Source organism: Camellia sinensis, chromosome 11 (assembly GCF_055761805.1).
Source record: "Camellia sinensis isolate YWXY chromosome 11, ASM5576180v1, whole genome shotgun sequence".
NCBI lineage: Eukaryota > Viridiplantae > Streptophyta > Magnoliopsida > Ericales > Theaceae > Camellia > Camellia sinensis.
The window spans coordinates 110,377,962-110,398,088 of record NC_138971.1 but is presented as its reverse complement, the minus strand read 5'-3'; the positions used below and the strand labels follow the sequence as shown (position 1 = coordinate 110,398,088).

At 35.2% G+C, this 20,127-nt stretch overlaps 1 protein-coding gene across 2 annotated transcripts; it reads left to right on the top strand.

Moving 5' to 3' along the window:
- The first annotated feature begins 2,011 nt into the window (after nucleotides 1–2,011).
- LOC114272877 (uncharacterized) lies at nucleotides 2,012–18,462 on the top strand. 2 transcript variants are annotated; one of them, XR_014344320.1, is made up of 6 exons: nucleotides 2,012–2,653; nucleotides 13,133–14,240; nucleotides 14,731–15,153; nucleotides 15,819–17,154; nucleotides 17,286–17,414; nucleotides 17,764–18,462. XR_014344320.1 is itself a non-coding variant. In XM_028214582.2 (5 exons), exons 1-5 carry the CDS (start codon nucleotides 2,178–2,180, stop codon nucleotides 18,262–18,264), a joined length of 4,104 nt encoding a protein of 1,367 aa, XP_028070383.2. In that variant the 5' UTR covers nucleotides 2,012–2,177; the 3' UTR covers nucleotides 18,265–18,462. The 2 variants fall into 2 exon arrangements, 1 of the variants encoding a protein (XP_028070383.2); XM_028214582.2 differs by having other exon boundaries at nucleotides 15,819–17,414.
- Nucleotides 18,463–20,127: the final 1,665 nt, after the last annotated feature.

Here is a 20,127-nt window from a genome sequence, read left to right as displayed (position 1 = left end):
AAATGGTCAAAAAAATATAATAAAACTAAAAACAGGACCTCCGAGTCTAAAAGTGTAAACTTTAGGATTATGTAAAATAAAAATAAAAAACATGGACTGATTGGTATAGAAGAATCTCAAATAGGATTTTCCGATAATTTTCCCTAAAAAAATTGAAGTATTAAATTTATAAGTATATTTAGATTAAATTTATTAGGAAATTTAGTCTAACATCTCTCTCAAACTTTTAGTAATGAAAGAGATCCACAATATTTCTTTTTGTAGTCTAAGGTCCCTGGATGAATAACTAGTTAACCTTCAACTTCATCGCCATTATCAGGAGTATCCCAATCTTCACCACCCTTGACAAGCTTCTTCTTCAAACCTTGCTTCCCGATCTCCTTCTCTTCACTGACCTTCATGATCAGACTCTCGTACATTAATTATTTTGTTTCGATATTACCAACCCAATCACTTGAACACGTAGCTATTGTGATGTGTGTAAACTTTGTTTTTTGTCTTCTCCTTCATCAACAAGGCAGCATTAAGAAACTCATCCATAGTTTTGACAGAAGACCAATTGAAACCATTTTGATCTCTAATGGCATCTTCAATTTATCTCCTTGATCTCACCAGCTTTCTTTCTCAATTCATTCCCTTGCTTACTCTAACCCATAACAAACTCTATCTTCTCCGCTATATCCTAATGCTCAACCTTAACATTAAACCCCCTTGCCACCTCTACACAAACCCCAATCTTTTCAACCAAGAAGTTGGCGCTGAAAAATTGCTCTGCCGCCATTGGCCACCCCATCAGCGAAATGTTGTGGCTGAGCCCTTCTAGTATAGACTTCTAATCTTCCTCCTGAGCAAGGAGTACCCACTCTGATAATATGGAAATCAATTATATTCAATTACACAGCATCACCGTCATTATACTCAATTTTCTCTGGTTTAAAATTATGAACAAACATAGAGAATTTTTTCTCTGGTTTGGTTAAAACAATTTCTACACAGAGAAATTTGTGAATAAAGCCAGAGAAATTCTCTGTGAACAGAGCCAGAGAAATTTCGATTCTCTGTGAACAAAGCTAGAGAAATTTCAAATTTCTCTGGATTTCTTTGGTTTGAACTCAAAGAAATTTCAATTTTCTCTAATTTGAATCCAGAGAAATTCTTTAGAAAGTCCAGAGAAAATTTTAGAATATCTCTGTAATTGAATTTTCTCTGAATCGATGTTGAGAGACCTTAGACATTATGAAAATATTGAATATCCTTTATACTATAAAATCTTAATACTAGGGACCCTAAAAAAACCCCAAATTTATTTAAAAATTTAAAAAATATGTAAAATATTAAAGTAATTAACTAAAAATAAAAATAAAAAACACAAAAAACATAAATAAATAAATAAATCAATTATCAAAAAGTGAGTTAAACTAAACGGGTTTGAGTTGAAAGGAGGAGGATCCCCAGGGTTCATGACTCTGTTTCGATGATTTGAATCGTTCATTTTATCAGTCACTTTGTATATTTCATTTGTACAAAAAATTAAATCGATCAAATAAATATAACTTATTTAATTTATCACATTTTAACAAAAAAAAAAATTATTTTAAAAAAATTATGTTTTTTAATTAAAAATGTAATAAATTGAGTAAGTTATAATTATTAGATAAATTTGTTGTTTTTGTGTAAATAAAATAGTCAAAATACTCAACAAGAGTATGTTTGGTTTTAGTTTTCTGAAAATTGAGTTTTTTTTTGTTTTTTATTTTTTATTTTTAGTGAATATTTTTAAAATTTGAAGCAATTTTTTAAAATTTTTTAGATGTACCTTACTTAGATGTATTTAAATAGTAAAATATTTTTAAAAATTAATAAATACACAAAAATATAAAAAATATATAAAGTTTTTTTATTTTTTATATTTAATGAATTTTTTACAAATTTTTTCAAAAATATTATAATTTTTAAATATATTTATATTAAGTGTGGCTAGAAATAAAAAAATAAAAATATAAAAATTTTTGAAAAATATTTTTTGGAAATTAAAATCAAACCATCCGAATTATTGAAACGGGACGGGTGGTGAAGCCACGGCCCAAACAGTGCCGTCCTCCTTGAGAGAAATGGCTTTTGGGTGAAATGGGAATCCATTTCTTACCGCCATCGCTGTAGTGTCCGGGGCCAAAAGAATGGCCGCAGATGGGTATGACGACTCGTCGACGCCGTCGTTTCGGTTCAGGTGGGACGTCTTTCTGAGCTTCAGAGGAGAGGACACACGTCACAACTTCACTGGCCGCCTCTACGCCGAGCTCGTACGCAACGGCGTTCGAGCCTTCTTTGACGAGGAAAGGTCGGATCGGGACGATGAGATCTCTCCGAGCCGCTTGACGGCAATCGAAGACTCGGGCGTTTCGATCGCCGTCATATCGGAGAACTATGCTTCTTCGTGTCGGTGCCTTGAAGAGCTTGCTAAGATCATAGAGTGCGGGAGGTTGTTACTCCCGGTGTTTTACAAGGTCGATCCCTCCCACGTTCGGGGTCAGACCGAGCCTTTTGAAAAGGATCTGCGAAACCTAGAATCTGAATTCGGAGTTGAAAGGGTTTTGAGATGGCGAAAAGCCATGGAAAAGGCCGGTGGAATTGCTGGATGGGATACCAAAGTCTGGTATATTAATACATTTTTGTACATGCATATTTTATATAAATGCTTATTTGTGATTGAGTAGTATCTGTGTGATAAACGACTCACCAAACAGTTAATTGTTCAAGCAAAACTTTAATTCGTTAAATTTTGAAGTAGATTTTAAACTAGTTTTTGTTGAGCTAGTTTAATATAGTTTTAGGTTTATTGGGCTGAATAGAACGAGCAAGTGATTGTTTAAGCCTGGTTTAAAAATTTTAGGGTGGAGTGTAAGGCCTCGTTTAGGAATATTTTTTTTTAGTAAGGTCAAGTTTGGCAACTCTAATATAATTCATCTTTTTATTTTTTTTCATCACATCACCTCTCTATTTTTTTACACATCTTTTCGTAAAAAGACAAAAAGTACACTTATTTAGGTCATTCCAAACAACCCCTTAGATTTTTTTGGATTTTTTAGCTAAAATATGATGTAAAAAAAATTAATATGTTTGCGATATTTTTTGATTTTTTACGAAAAGATATACAAAAAATAGAAAGAAAAAGGAATTTTTGACTTTTTAGTACAGGTTGGCTTTTTAATTTTTTTAATGATTTTTTAACTTTTAGGCTAAAAAGTGATATTGCCGAACGAGGCCTAAGTTCTCATAGGTTATTGTCTAATAAGTCCTATGATATTTTTCATCAAACACTATAAAAAAAAGTTACTAATTATTAATTTTCAGCGATAATTTAAAAATTTGGCACAAAAAATGTCGCTAATTATAAATTTTAACGACAATTTTAAAAAATCCTCACAAAAAAATGTTACTAATTTTCCCCTTTGAGTGATAATTTGAAAAAAATCACTAATTATACGTTTTAGAGATAATTTATTAAAATCATGATAAAAAAAAGTCGTTAATTGTCAATTTTTAGACACATGTAAAAAATTGTCACAAAAATTATTTTTAGCGACGATTTTACTATGACTTATTTTCTATAGGACTTGATTGATCGGAATTAAGTCTAACTATTAGGGTCTATTGGTAGTTTATCCAAAATTTTTAATGAGCTCCAAAATATGTTCGAGATTGGATTATTTACTTAACGAACTAAGCTCAATGAGTTTTTAATGAACCAAATAAGAGTCGAGCTCGAACCATCAGTTTACTCAGAATTTTTAATGACCTTCAAAATATGTTTGAGATTGGACTATTTATCTAATAAACTGAGCTCAATGAGTTTCCATTGAGTTTTTAATGTGCCAAATAAGAGTCGAGCGCCAACCGTTTGGTTCTTTTATCACCCATATGTGAAGCATATTATATAATTGTATATTTTTTAATTTGTTGCTAGTGTTAATTGGTGGAAATTTGATGGTTAATTTATAGAAAAAAAAAAAATGGTTGAATTGAAATTTGACCATCAATAAAATTCAAATGATGCATTTGAAGTAATACAGATGGAAGTGGCATGGCATGTATAATATTTAGGCGATTAGTTAACTTAGTTGCATTTTTTCTTTTTCTTTTCTGCTTCCTAATGAGTAGTTGACTTGCTTAAAGGCTCATTTTTGTTTGTTTCAAATAGGAAATTATTTAATTATAAGCTGGTCGTCCTCTTATAACTTTGTACAAGTATTTTAATGTTCTTTAAGTTGCTTCTAAACATTTAAATATTGGAGCCACTATCATTTTCTTTAATAGTCTGAGTTTCCATTAAAAAATCTACTGTTGTCTTTATCTTAACTGAAAGTTCTTCAACACTAATTTTGTGCAATGTTAGCTCTTGTTTTCTGGAAAAGTTATTTGGTACTTAATGTGGGTTAGACCTAGCTAGTGCAAGCCAGGCCCAGTTGTACTAGAAGGCTCTCCCACTTAACATGAGTTGGTCCAGGTGTTTGATCAGTCCAGGGCAAGTTAAGGTAGAACCAAGCCCCTACTTCGTGAAACTATAGCAAGACACATCAAGGCGGGCAAACATAGCCTGGGCGTGACAGTGCACGGGCTTTGCCAAGTAGGAGTGACCATGTGTGTATATGGACTGGACCCAATGTAGCGTGGTCTTACCGGGTAGATAAGCATAATAGGTATTATGGTCTAACCAGGTAGATAAGGATAATAGGTATTTGACCCTCAAGAGGTCATGTAGAGCTGGATCGTTGGAAGACGTAAAATATAATCAACCACTGGTATAGTGAAAGGAAAGAGGATCAACTCGAATATTCCATATAAAATAATGGAGATCATATCATATGAATTATCATGTTCTGGAAAGCGGACACATGAAAAATTTATCCCACGTAAACAAAGCTTGTTGTGGGCGCCCTGTCTTTTTCGAGTCTAAGGCCCCTTCCCACACAAATTGTTGTACCAGCTCGTTTTTAATAGCAGAGAGTCGCCACTTAATTTTTAAAGGGGAGTTAAGCCGCTTAATTTTTAAAGGGAAATTAAGAAACCGTTAACAATGAAAACTAAGTTAAAGACTGATCTATCATAATCAGAAATTTTTTTAGATTTCGGGAGCTTAGGTACAAAAGGGAAGATTCATTGAATGATAGCATCCCTGTTCGCCCAATCTTAAGATTGGTCTCTATTAACTTTTTATTTTATGATTTTAATGGTTAATTATTAACAAACTTCATTATTAGACCTAAAAACCTTTACTAACCCCATGACTGTGACTTGAATATTTATGAATATCATCTATCTTAGTTTAAAAGAATAAAGTCACATTTTAATAAAACATTGATTTTGAATAAAAAAAAAAGAGTGGATTTAGCATTTTGTGGCCATACTCCTAAACTAAAATAAATAGGGTAAATTACAAACACACCCTTTGAGGTTTACTTAAATTACAAATTACCCTTGTGGTTCTAGAAATTATATTATGTCTTCTACGGTTTCTAATTTCATAACAAATAGGTCCTTTTTATTAATAAATCATTAAGTTAATTAACAGTTTTTAATAATGTTAAAATTTTATTTCAATTAATAATTGAGATGATTTTATTATTGTATAGGTAAACAGTTAGAAATTTCACTTTTTCAATTAATTCTGTTAAATAAAAAATTCTGACAGGTTAGGTATTTGTAATTTTCCAAACCACATGAGACGATTTGTATTTTAAACAAATCTCAAGGGGTATATTTGTAATTTACCCAAATAAATAATATTCATAGAAAATCACTCAAAACATACAATTTTGCACCAAAAAGTATTTAACTTGATTTATTAAATAGGACAATGCAAATGGCAAACACATGCTATGGAGATGGAGAAAAACTTACCCGGATGTCCACTTACGCGTCTTTCATGCATTACATAAATTAAATATGACCTAATATGCAGCTAATACATACAAGAATGATCCTACGTCTGGTTTGAGGCTACTATAATGATGCTTATGCATAAAAGGGCAAATAATAAGAAAAAAGCAGGAAATATCATAGAACTACATGATGTTCAAACTGGGCTTATGCATGCTTATTATATGAGTAAATAAACCCTAAAACATGTTCTAAAGAAAATAAACAAAACATGCAAGAAGAGATAAGGAAGTGAATTAAACAAAGAGACTGCATGATACTATGATGGACTAGAATCCTAACATGCTTGAAAATTGAAAATAAACAGAGAATAGGTACTGAAATAAATAAAATATGAGAGTTTTACCTGCTGGTTTGTTTAAGCTGAAGAGCACGCTGAGAAATAACAAAGTCAAGTTTCTTACTTGCAAGCCTCCCTCAAGTAAAGGTTTTAAGTTAGGGTCCAAGTTCTTCAGTCCTTAGAATGTTTGTAAGGTTTTAGAGTTGCTATGGGTAGGGAAATTTCGGAGTCAAGGCCAAGGGAGAGGAGAAGGGGAGTGTTTGGCTCTCAAAATTCACTGAAAGCTCCTAAAATTCTTAAACCTTTGAAAGGAAAGGGGAAAGGTCCCTTTTATAAGCAGAGGGGAAGCTTCTGGAGCACTCTATGGCTTCCCATCGCTTCCCCTCATCGCCTCTCTCCAGAAATGCGCCAAGATTGAGTTTCCAAAACAGGCTTAGCCACGCTTGGATGTGTGCACGCACAATTCATGTGCGTGCGCACCACTCTCCTTGGTACATGTGCCATCCATGCATGCACAAGTGCGGGGTTCCATGCCCTTGGCTTGCTTGTGGCCCAAGTAAGGCCAAATTGCTTTCCGATCGATGTTTTTAATAAATTCGGCCCCTAATTTTGGAAAATATCTTTGATCAAACAACAATTGGGCTTCCCTCTCTTTCTCGGGGTTAGAAAGTTGATTTTTGGCTAAAAACAGGTCTAGGGATAAAGTTTGCAAAAAGTTAATTTTTGGCTAAAACAAATTTATACAGCAACTCCAAACAACCTTAATCATTCTAAAGATGAAGTAATTGCCGTTTCATCATCGGGAGGCTTGCAAGCCCCGAAGTCTTATGGTTGGTCAAAATAGTGTATCTATACTTGCCTTGGAGGCAAAGCTAAGAGACTCCTTTAAACATACGTAGAGGCAACAAAAAGGGCCTTATTTTTCTCTATTAACTAAGCATTCAAAATTCCTAATTCCTCGCTCTATCCCCTTTCTTGGTTAATTCTTGCACCGAAAGGACTTTCCAGCCACACTCTGGCTGGCAACTTTACGTTTTGCTTCCTTGTAGGTCTCTCTCGATTGTTGGAATGCTTGGGATCAATGTTTGGTCCCCAGTACCATCTTCATATGGATTTCATCCCCACACAATTAGTGTTGTTTGTGAGGATAAAGGTCTGAATACTAGTTTCAAAGCATGGCAACGAATGAACCACTTACATCTAGGGTCTAACGGGAAACCTGTAAAGGTCATACATAAGCTTCCATTGGCCCTAGTCAAGGTGGAGCCTATGCGATGCTCCAAGGAGAGGTCATCGCCATGAAGATCAAAGAGAGATGGTCGGAGAAGGCAGAGCCACCATGTTGGGATGTTTGCCCGCCATATAGGGGATTGTCTGCAACAGAGGAATGTTATTCTCTATTCTTCAGAATTGGAGATATAGTGTCTAAGAGCAGACTTGGAAGCACAAGGATGGCAGAGCACCCAAGAAGCACCACAAATGCTCTCACAATGCATGGGATTCTAAGTCTCAATGGCGGAGCACCACCATATCTTTTCAGGGGGAGAGGAGGCCCCGTTCAAACAAAGAATGATCACAAACTTGGAATCCACCAACAAAGGACGTAAGCAACTATCGGCCATCCACCAATGCATTAAGATGAGCTCCATCCTTAGGGCAGTGAACTGGTGCTAGCAAATCCAGTGCGTTGACCTGAGGGAGTTGATTGATCAACGAGCAGAGGCAAGGTTTCAGACAACTAAGATCAAATATTGTTGAAAAAGGACAAACATGAGTTTGGCCTGTCTTCTGAGCACTCCATTCACGACAGAGATAGAGGAGGCAAACCCACCAAACAGGTTCTCTCAACTGAAGTTTACCATGTAAGATGGTAAGACTGATCCCTATACTCACATTAAGCATTACTATCAGGTGATGGCAGTGCATAGAAAGAATGATGCTTAATGTGCGCAATCTTCCCTTCAAGTTTGGGAGAGGGTGACTTGAGTTGGTTTGATAGACTACTCTAGGGGAGCATAGGTAATTGGAAGCAACTTTCAGAGACATTTGTTACTTGATTTATGACCAATACTAAGACTACCAACGAGATGGATGCACTGCTCAGAATGAGAAAGTGCCGTCTAAAGCCTTTGATGGACTACATACTGGGAAATGTACAATGACATAGAGAGCTGCAAGGCACTCAAGTAGGGATGGCAACGAGGCAAGGTTTATTATTATTATTATTATATTTTTTTAAAAATAATTATATATTATAGATAAATATATTTAATAAATATAATCGGGCAGGAGGAGGAAAACCCAACTTCGCATGCTTCCTTATTGGGTGGGGAAGACTCGCGCAGAGGAGGACAGGTAGATACGGAGCGGGGCGTGATAAAATTGTCATCCCTACACTTAAGCACCATCTCGAGGATTTAGTCCATGACGAGACCTAAAGAGTACTTGATGTTGGAAAGACAAGGCCAGGGGAGGTACCTCGACAACCTAATAGAGAAGATGACCTCTCTCCCAGGTGGTGATCGATGCCATTCAATGGGATAATTGAGCCCAATCAGGTGAACGAGCTTGAGGGGTAGATCCAATGGGTTTCTTATCTCTTGGAAGTAATGCAGAAGGCCTCGTTTGGAACAGGCTTTTTTAGTAACTTTTTGGCTTTTTGGCTAAAATATGATGTAAAAAAAACTAGTATGTTTAGGATGATTTTTTGACTTTTTACGAAAAGATGTGCAAAAAATAGAGAGAAAAAGGAATCTTTGACTTTTTGGTATAGGTTGTTTGCTTTTTGACTTTTTGACTTTTTTAGTAATTTTTTGGCTTTTTGACTAAAAAAGTCATTTGCCAAACGAGGTATCAGTCTATGGCAAAGAAACCAAGGAGTGGGACTGTGTACGGGATCAAATTTTTCAAGAAAGACTTAGAGAGAGCGCAACACCCACATAATGGTGCATTAGTCATTATGTTTAGAATTGGAGTATTTGATATCAAAAGAATCTTGGTGGACCGAGGAAGCTCGGTGGAGATTATGTACATTGACTTGTTCAAAAAGCTCGACCTGACCCAAAAAAATGTGTCCCTGACCCAATGCCTTTGGTTAGTTTCCATTTGTAGCCGGAATGGCCATTGACATGAGTGACGCTCCTCGTCCCAGCAAGAATAGTTACAAAGGAGGTAGAGTTATTGGTGGTGAAATTGTTTTCTGCCCTACAATGCTATTCTTGGACGAGGGTGGTTGCAGGACGTGAGGGCAAAGGCAATACTATCAAGTGATCTATTTTTTGGAGACCAGTTAGCTACCAAACAATGCTTCATCGTTGCACACAAGTCAAAGGCAACTACTGAGAAAGTGCAAATGATTAAGGTACTGGACTGGCTAGTCTTAGAGGATATGGGATCCAAGGAAATAGAGAAAGTAGGAGACGATTTCGAGGAAGTATGAATTATTCAAGATTATCTACAAAAGTTCTTTTTTTCTTGATTCATCACTAATTGGGCAAGAGAAACACAGAATGATCGAGTTTGTGAAGGAAAACATCAAACTTTTTGCTTGGACAAAATATGAAACACCTAGCGTGGACCCATGGTTCATTTGTCATAAGTTGAATGTTAACTCATCTGCTTAGACAATCTTTCAAAAGAGTAGAAAATCAGCTCTACAACACATCGCGACAATCGAAGAAGTTGAAAAACTATGAAGCACTGATACTTCAAATAGGAAGACATATCCATATCGTATCCGTATCGGATACCGATACTCCTTAGATACTTATGGATACGTGTCAGATACTTATTAAAAGTATTGGATACTTCTTAATTAATTTTTCATTAATTTTGAAGTATTGGATACTTAGTTTTGAAGTATCGGATGCTCCAAGTCACATATTATCGGATACTTCTTAATTAATTTTGAAGTATCAAATGCTCCAAGTCCCGTATTACTCTTTTTACGAAATTAGAATTGTATCATTTCTTGCATAGCATCATAATATAATATAATTGCAAGGTTAAATAGAATATTTTTATAATACTTTGGTTAGCTTTTTTATAAAAATAACATAGTAAGCTAAAGTAATAGAATTCATCAAATTGACATATCTTCATTGTATCATGCATGTTCCCTATAACTATATAGAAGTAAGCATTAATAAGATAATATAACAATAGTAAAATTAAATATCAATAAATAAATAAGCAAATAAACTTGCATAGAATATTTTTGACTAGTGCAAAAGGAAAAAGCATAGGGTCAAATTGTGGATTGTTTTGATATTATAATATCAACATATTAGACTTGATATTGAAATAAAATATTTGCAAGGCCTATTGAAAATTTTGAAACTAAATTAGTTACTGGCTTAAATTAATACCTAATTCTTAAAGATTAGTATTTTGCATTATAAAGTTACTATGGTTTCTCAACATTCTTGAGCTTATGTGTAACTTACTGCTAATAATTTATTTATTTTTTATTTTTTACAAATGTATCCTAGCCGTACCCGTATCTTGCTTTTTTAAGTTTTGTTGTATCGCCGTATCCGTATCGTATCGTATCCGTGCCTCATATCCGTATCCGTGCTTTCTAGTTGAAAAACTTCAAGAGGGTGGTTCAATCAGGGGCGTACATTGCCCTAAGTGGCTATCGAACATGATCATCATCAAGAAGAATGGAAAGCGGCAACTATGTGTTGACTTTTCAAACTTGAAAAAAGGTTGCCTAAAGGACAACTTCCCCTTTCAAAGGATAGAACAACTAGTGGATGTGATGGCCGAGCACATGTGAATGAGTTTTCTAGACGCCTATCATGGTTATCATTAAAAAGTAATGCACAACCTAGATGAGGAAAAAACTTCCTTTATCATGTTCCGAGACCTCTATTGCTACAAAGTGATACCCTTCTGCTTAAAAAATGCAGGCAACCTTTCAAAGGATGGTCACTAGACTGTTCAAGGATATCCTAGGGAATGGAATGGAGGCCTATATAGATGATATGGTGGTAAAAAGTAAGAGAGCAAAGAATTAGCTTGCCGACCTGGACCTGATGTTCATTCTTCTGAAGTCCCATAAACTTTACATAAATGCTTCAAAGTGTATTTTCAGAGTATGACCAGGGAAGGTCTTGGGATATATGCTAACCTATCAAGGTATAGAAGTAGATCCAGCACAAATCTCAACTGTCAAGGAGTTGAAAGCACATAGGAAGGCCAGCAAGGTACAAAAGTTGGCCGGTATTATAATTGCACTTAATAGATTCATCAATTGCTCATCTGATAAGTGCAATCCGAGTTCGAATGGGGAAAGGCATGCAATTGAGCATTGGAGTATTTAGAGTGTTATCTGGCAAGCCCACCTCTCTAGGCCACACCTGAAGCAAACAAAGAGTTATATCTCGTAGTGACTTAGCATGCCGTTAGCAATTTTTGTTTGATAAGGAGACACCACCAACTGATCTACTACATTGGTAAGTCCCTCCTGGATGACGAGACAAGGTACCTTTCTCTAGAGAAGTTGGCCCTCACATTGGTAATGACATCTAGAAAGCTAGTACATTGCTTTCTAGCCAACATGGTCATAGTACTGAGTTTCTGCTAAAAGCATTGGTCTGAAAGAAAATTTTCTCCATAAAGTTTTCAAAATGGGTGGTGGAGCTCAATCAATTTGACATAATTTTCCAACTACGCACAACAATCAAAGCACATGTCGTTGATTTCGTTGCGAAGTTCATGCCTAGAACGATGAGAGGAATTGAAACAATAGCTTAGCTGTCAATTCTTTGACAACCAAGCTAGGAGGCCAATTGCATCAGAAGCTTGGAAGCTTTTTATTGGTGACATGTGAGAGTTATTTGTTGATGGAGCATCAAACATTGGGGTTCTAGCGCACAAATTGTGTTTGTATCTATAGTGGGGCTAGTTACTGAGCAAGCAATTAATTTGGTTTCCCAACCCAATTAATGAGGCAGAATCCAAGGCACTTCTGGCCATATTTATAAGTGCACAAAAATTCTTGGTCAATAGTGACTCACAACTAGTTGTGAATTAGTTGTCCGAGGAATATAAAGCAAGAGATAAAAGAATGATCAAGTACCTGTAAAGAGCCCGAGGAGAACTCACAAATCCATTAAGGTGCAATAGGTAGCCCGGATAGCAATAGTCTCGTTGATGCTTTCATTGGACTAGCCTCAACTATGGGCTCTGGCAAGCAAAGACCTATCCTAATTGAGTACTTGCCCAGGCCAAGCATCGGCAATGAAGTGATACAATTTGAAATCTTGTGCGCGAATCTACGACCTAGCTGGATTTACCCAATTGTAGCATTTCTTTAAAGTGATGAGTTGCCAAGTGATGATAAAAGGGCGGCACATAAACAAAGTAACAAAGTTCCAAGGTTTTGGTTCTCACCAACTCGACAACTCTATAAGAAATCCTTTTCTAGTACTTAAATTGTGTGCATTCAAGTGTGGTCGAAGTCTTCCTTTCTGAGATCCATGAGGTATCTTTGGTAGTCAGATGAGTCCCTTGCTCATTCAGCAAATTTTCAAAGGTATGGGTGGCCATTCATGCAAAGTGACGGCTGAAAATATGTGCAAAATGAAAAGTGTCAAACTTTTGCTCCCCAAATCCAACAGCAGGCCAGGGATCTAACCCCACTCACTAGCTTGTGGCCTTTCACACAGTGGGGACTTGATATTGTCTGGCCATTCCCAACCGCTCCAAGCAATAAAAAGTTCTAGCTTTACATTTATGCTAATGACACCATTGCTTTCAAGTTGAATAGGATGATAGGATACATCTCATCTTAATACCAACTTCTATTACTAGAGATTCAAAATTTCTAGTTTTTGCCTTATTGACAATCTTTCCTTCTCATATTTGTATATCCTCCTAGCTAATTTGATAATTTGTGTTTATTTGCAGGGAAGAGCCACTGTTAATCCAGTCTTTACTCAAGAAAATTTTGACTAAATTGAGTAATACTCCCTTGGGAGTGGCTAAACATCCAGTTGGACTTAATGTTCGTCTTGAAAAGTTGATGATCATGGTAGATGTTAAAGCTAATGGTGTTCGAGTATTGGGATTATATGGAATGGGTGGGGTAGGCAAGACCACCCTTGCCAAGGCTCTTTACAATAAACTTGTCATTCACTTCAAACGACGTAGCTTTATTCCGAATGTTAGAGAAAATTCACGATTGCATAATGGTTTAACATCTCTCCAAAGCAAGTTTCTTGGTGACCTTTTCTCAAGTCCTCCCCCAAAAGTAAATGAGGTAAGTAGTGGTATCATGTCCATCAAGCAGGTCGTTCACAAAGAGCCAGTGGTTGTTGTTCTAGATGATGTTGATGATGTAAACCAGTTAAATGCGCTGGCTGGTGGGAGAGATTGGTTTTATGAAGGAAGTCGAATCATTATCACCACAAGAGATAAGGGAGTTCTACGTGAGGACTTTGTGACAGAATTCTACGAGGTAAATGAGCTGACTTTTCCGGAGTCACTTGAACTATTTAGTTATCATGCGTTTGGGAGAGAGAAACCTAGCAAAGATCTCATGAGTTTCTCTGAGGAAGTTGTGTCACTTACAGGAAGACTACCTTTGGCTCTGGAAGTATTCGGTTCTTTTTTCTTTTATAAGAGGAGTATAAGAGAACGGGAAGATGCATTGAAAAAGTTGAAACAAATTCGTCCCGGTGAACTTCAAGATGTGTTACAGATCAGTTTTAGTGAGCTAGATGTAGAAGTGAAGTGCATATTTCTTGACATTGCTTGTTTCTTCGTTAATATGAAAATGAAGAGAGAAGATGCAATTGACATTTTCAAAGGCTGTGGTTTTAAGGCTGAAATAGCAATGACTGACCTTGTGGCTAAATCTCTCATTAAGATCATTGATGACAATATTTTGTGGATGCATGATCAACTTAGAGACATGGGAAGAGAAATTGTTCTAAGTGAAAGCCATGGAGATCCTGGTAAACGTACTAGACTTTGGGATCATGATGAAATAATGACAGTATTGAAGAATAAGAAGGTATAGGTTCTAGCATGATATCCTGTTTTATTCTGTTGTTTTGATGATATAGTTAACAGATATGCATCAACCCCTTTCTTTGATAAATTTACTTTTATAAATTATTGAAGTTTATTCTAGAAGGGAGAAAGCAATTAAGAAAAATGGATTACATATTATAAACACTTTGTAACATAATTTGAGAGTATTTTGCTATTTGACACAATGAGGTGGTGGATGCTACTTTGTGAACTGCCAAAAAAACATAGAGATATGCAATATATTTGCTTTAAGTGTCATCTGCAAAATATTATGTATTGTTGATCCTAGTGCATTTAAACTTTAGGTGAAAAGAAGTTGCCAGTTGCTGTCCTATGCATTAATATTTTTATTTATTTTTTCCTGTAGTTACATTTGTGAACATCTTTTTGTTATGTTAGCAATCCATTATTCTGGTCTATTTGTTAACATTTTTACTTATGAATCGATAATCTCATTTGATTAATGTTAGGGATCAGGAAGCATTGAAGGCATCACCCTCAACTTTGAGAAGAATCATGATTTTTTAAGCTCTGAAAAAATCTATTGGATGAACTTTCAAAGAAGGCCTGGTTTGGCTTCTGCAATTGCATACTTGAAGGAATTATACAAGAAATATTTTGGTGATTGTGTGGAAAAGGAGAATGATATGATACATAGCACTAAAGCATTTGAACCTATGGTCAACTTAAGGCTTCTTCAAATTAATTATGTGAATTTGGATGGAAGTTTCAATCTCTTATGTGCTGAATTAAAGTGGCTTCAATGGAAAGGATGCCCTTTAAAAACCCTTCCTGCTGAGTTTTGTAGTCCGGGTCTTGCTGTCCTTGATCTCTCAGAAAGCAACATGGTGCAAATTTGGGATCACAAGCGATGGCATTGGTACAGAAACAGGGTGAGTGTTATGAGTAGCCAAATTGAGAATTGATTTGATTCTTACAGTTACAGGATATATCAGGTCCAAAACTTCTCAGGAAACTTTCCTCTGAATATCAGCAAAAATCGAGTTCATAGTTTGCATGTCCAAATGATTTTTGGTGGCATTTATGCTCCAACTCATGCTTTAAGAAATTACTAAAATAATATATCTAAAAAATCTGAATTCTTTTGTTTTAGGTGCAGTCTGATGCAATTCCACTAATTTCTTAATTACTATCAACTGCTAGAGTGCATTTTAAATTTTATATTCTTGTTAGACATTATTCCTATATAGTCTGCAACTATGTGTTTATATTTTTTTCATGAATTTTAATGTGTAATTGGTATGCATCACGATTCACCATCAAATCTTTTTAAATTGGCTGAAGTCGGAAGACGATCTGAGAACTGAAACTTTTTTACACGTTGTTTGTTCTTTAGATTACATTTAATGATGTCCTTGCTGAAGCATTCTCAAACCTTAATTCATTCAAAAAATTAATCTCTTTAAAGTATGCTGCAATGATTACTACTTCCCATCCTAATGTGCTTGAATATAATAAGCTTAATTTAGTACTCTATTCTCTGTGGCACTTTCACGTATGTTGTATAATATTTAGAAACACTTTCTTGTTGAACCAGGTGGCCAAGAAGCTGCTTGTTATGAATCTCAGTGAATGCTACTATCTTACACATATCCCCGATTTATCCGGGCTTCCCTTGGAAAAACTTATTCTTGAGGGATGCGTAGGACTGGTTAAGATCCATAAATCAATTGGTGACATGAGTACATTAACTCACTTGAACATGAAAGATTGTCGGAGCCTTGAGAAATTCCCAAGGAATGTCTCTGGACTGAAAAATCTTGAGACCTTCATCCTCTCTGGTTGCTTGAAACTGAAAGCATTGCCAGAAAAACTAAGTGAATTAAAATCCTTAAGAGAGCTTGACGTTGATCGCACTGCAATAGTGAATCTACCTGATTCTATATTCCACCTGAAGAAACTTGAAAGGTTCAGCTTAAAAAATTGCTTGTCATTGAAACAACTTCCTCCTACTATGGGGAAATTGAGTTCACTAAGAGAGCTTGACCTTGATGGTTGCTCTACTTTGGAGAAAGTGCCTGATTCTATAGGAAATTTGACAAATCTTGAGAAACTAAGTTTGAGCAGATGTGGTTCATTGACTTCAATACCAGATTCTATTGGCAATCTCAAATCTTTAATTGAGTTGTTTCTCAACTTTAGTTCAATTAGGGAACTGCCAACTACTATAGGTTCATTATCCAATCTAAAGATGCTTGCAATTGAACGTTGTCGATTTTTGAGTGAATTGCCAGATTCTATTGGAGGATTAGCATCTTTAAAATTGCTGCGGTTGGTAGGGACACTAATCACAGAAGTACCAGATCAGATAGGTGCCCTGAATGCTCTTGAAAAGCTTGAGATGGGGTACTGCAAGAATCTTAGATCCTTACCAAACACAATTGGGAACTTGTTGAATCTCACTACCTTGTATCTAGATGATGCTGTCATAACAGAGCTGCCACAATCCATAGGCATGTTGGAAAGACTTGAAAGGCTGAGATTGAATAATTGCAAGTTTCTTCAGAGAATACCATCTTCCATTGGAAGATTGACAAGTCTGCGTTACTGCCTGATGACAGGAACCGCTGTGACAGAATTACCTGAAGAACTCGGGATGCTTTCAAGCTTAGGAACATTGAATATGGCAAAACGGTCACATCCCGGACAGCCTGAGGCCGAAGACTTGGCTGCACAAGATAATCACAGTCCTGTTCTTCCAGCATCATTTTCTAATCTCTCCATGTTGGAAGAAATGGATGTGTCTGGGTGGAAGTTATCTGGCAAAATTCCTGATAATTTTGAGAGGTTGACATCACTGGAGACGTTGAATCTTGGTCACAATAATTTTTGCGGCCTCCCGTCTAGCCTGAGGGGTCTTTCCATTCTCAAAAGTTTGTTTTTGAACCATTGTAAACAGCTCAAGTTTCTCTCTCCACTTCCCTCACGTTTGGTTCATTTGAATGTTGCAAACTGTACTGCATTGGAAAGTGTACCTGACTTGTCAAATTTGAAGAGTTTGCAGGACCTGCAGCTGACAAATTGCAAGAAATTGATGGATATTCCTGGCCTTGAATGCCTGAAGTCATTGAGATGGTTGTATACAACTGGTTGCACTGCAAGCTTTGCAGCAGTAAATAGAAGGCTTACTAAGGTCTCTCTCTCTCTCTCTCTATCTCACACACACACACACACACTGTTTGCACGTTTGGTATTGTTTCTGTTTTCTATTTTGCCATTATCAAAAACAGAAAAACATAGGCAAACTGTTTTTGAAAACTTTATTTGAAAAAAAAAAATTACGATAGCAATTCATTTTTTACTTTTTTCCCTATAATTTTGAAAAATGGCTTCGCACCAAAATAATGAAAATGATGCGTGTTTTGAACTTTTGAAGTTTTGGTTATTGGAAACACGAAAAATGAAACCTACAAAATGAAACAGACCCCCAAAAAAAGCCAGTTTATTTATTTATTTCTTATGGATTATTTCTTCAAATGCAGGTTTTGTTAAAGCATATACACTATTTGGGCATTCCAGGGAGCCAAATTCCAAATTGGTTTGTTCCGGAAATACCCAGTTTCTCAACTCCGAAAAACCGTGAACTAAAGGACGTGATTGTAGCTGTTGTTGTCTCTCTTGACCAGCAGAATCAGGATAATTTCATACATGAACTTCCAAGAATAATGGATATTCAAGTGAAGATCATCAGACTCAATGAGCAAAAATTCACTTCAGTACTCGACTTGAGGGGAATTCCTGATACCGATGAGGATCAACTCTACTTGTGCCGATTTCAGGACCATTCGTTTGTTCGAATGTTAAAAGAAGGTGACAAGATACAGGTGGGAATTCGCAGCCCCAGACCATACTATAATGGGATTGTACTGAAAAAGTATGGAATTTATTTGGTTTATGAAAATGATGATGATATTGAGGATGATGATGTTGAATCACAGGAGTCGGTAACAGAGAGGCTATCCAAGTTTTTCAGCTCTCTGTGAAGGGGTGTAACTTTCATTTTCATTTGCATTGCTTTGTTTTGTGTTCCAAGCCCTATTTGGTTGTGGGGATTATGAGAGGAATAAGGGCTGGATTGACATTATTTGTTGGATTGTTATTCAGTGTTTAAATTTTAAAATATGTACAGGGAATTAAATGGGGAATAAATATACCACTAACCCATTGATTGTTTGAATCAAGCCCTTGGATATTTCTTTTAAAAAATGTGAATCACAAAAGTTTTATCAAAATTTTAATCAAAGGTTTCACATGGTGTGGGATTCACATGAAATTCACATGGTGTAAGTTATGTTCCACATTCATGTGAGACATTTGATAGAAATCTTAGTAGAACCTTTAGAGGCTTTAGCATTATTCATTTCTTTTTGTTCATCCAAAAATTAAAAATAATTATTTATTTTTACCTTATTTTTAAGGGCAAATTTAGTTTACCTTATTATTTGGCCCTTGTGTGGATTACCCTTTTCATTTGGAAATAATTACATAATTGTTTATGGATTAAAATGCACCGTTAGGCCCACTAATTATTTAATTAAAAAGATTAAAATATCTCTGTATATAAGTAATCTAAGTGTGAATTACATATATTTTCGTCGTTTGTTTGGAAGGCAAAATGTATTTTGATCCCTTGTGTTTTATCTTGTGTGATTTGTTCTTTTGAAATTTGAAAATAACCTCTTTGTGTTTTATATGTGTTTCATACTTGTTAAATTAAAAATGTTTAACGGTGCATTTTAATTTACAAATCTTAAGGTGGTTGTGGTTATTTCTAAATTAGAGGGGTAATCTGTACATGGGTAAAAGAACAAGTAGATAAAGTGAAATTTATCTTATTTTTTAGAATAATATTAGGGATTATAAAAAAAATATCATGAAATGCATCATAAAGATTTTTCATCATTTGATTAGTGTGGTATTTTATTGTATGTGTAATCCAAAGGTAAAGAATCTTTCATGATCATCTTCATGATATTTTCTTTATGATCCCTAGCATTACTCTATTTTTTAAAGGAATATTGTTAAGCATCATGAAAGAAATATCATGAAATGTTTCATGAAAATTTTTTATCTTTTGATTAGTGTAGTGTTTTATTGCGTGTGTAATCTAAGGGTGAAGAATCTTCATGAAACTTTTCATGATATTTTTTTCATAATACCTAACATTACTCTTTTTGAATAATCACATGAAAGATACTAGTCTATTTTGCAAATTTTTGGACCAAGCTTAAGCTTTAGAGGTTGTTTGGGATATCCTAAATAAGTATACTTTTTGTCTTTTTGGACTAAAAAATTGAGGAAGAAAATATGGATGTTTGGGTTAATTTTTTGACTTTTTATGAAAAAATATGTAATAAAAAATTGTAAAAATTGATTTGTAGGGAAAAATTAAAATTAGGAGTTGTGTAGCCGTAATTGTTGACTTTTGGTGAATAGTGTTAACTTTTTAACTTTTTGAGTAACTTTTTGACTTTTTTGTAATATGCCAAACTTGACCTTAATCTTTTAGGGCTAAAAAGATATTTATTTGTCCAAAAAGGCCCCTATCTGTTCAAACTTACTTGGCTATACATATATCACTTATCTATCTAAATATTACCTCTCTATACATGTCATATATTTATTTACCTAATGTCACCTATTCATACACCTTATTACTGTAGGCTGCCATCAACTTTCCCACACGTGTCTTTGTCACCAAATAAAAATTTATCCTTAAGACCTAATGACATTTACCTCCATAGACATAGATTTTTCATCAATAAACCCTATTTTTAAGTCCCGCCACATTCAAATATTATATAATTAATGTTTTGGTACAAAATAATCTCATATATTATGTGATC

Bases quoted from the DNA above. Each gene is read 5' to 3' on its own strand.
- LOC114272877 (XM_028214582.2), top strand. From the start codon at position 2,178: ATGGCCGCAGATGGGTATGACGACTCGTCGACGCCGTCGTTTCGGTTC. The intron at 2,654-13,132 runs GTATATTAATAC...GTTTATTTGCAG, and splicing joins GGATGGGATACCAAAGTCTG to GGAAGAGCCACTGTTAATCC. The intron at 17,415-17,763 runs GTCTCTCTCTCT...CTTCAAATGCAG, and splicing joins TAAATAGAAGGCTTACTAAG to GTTTTGTTAAAGCATATACA.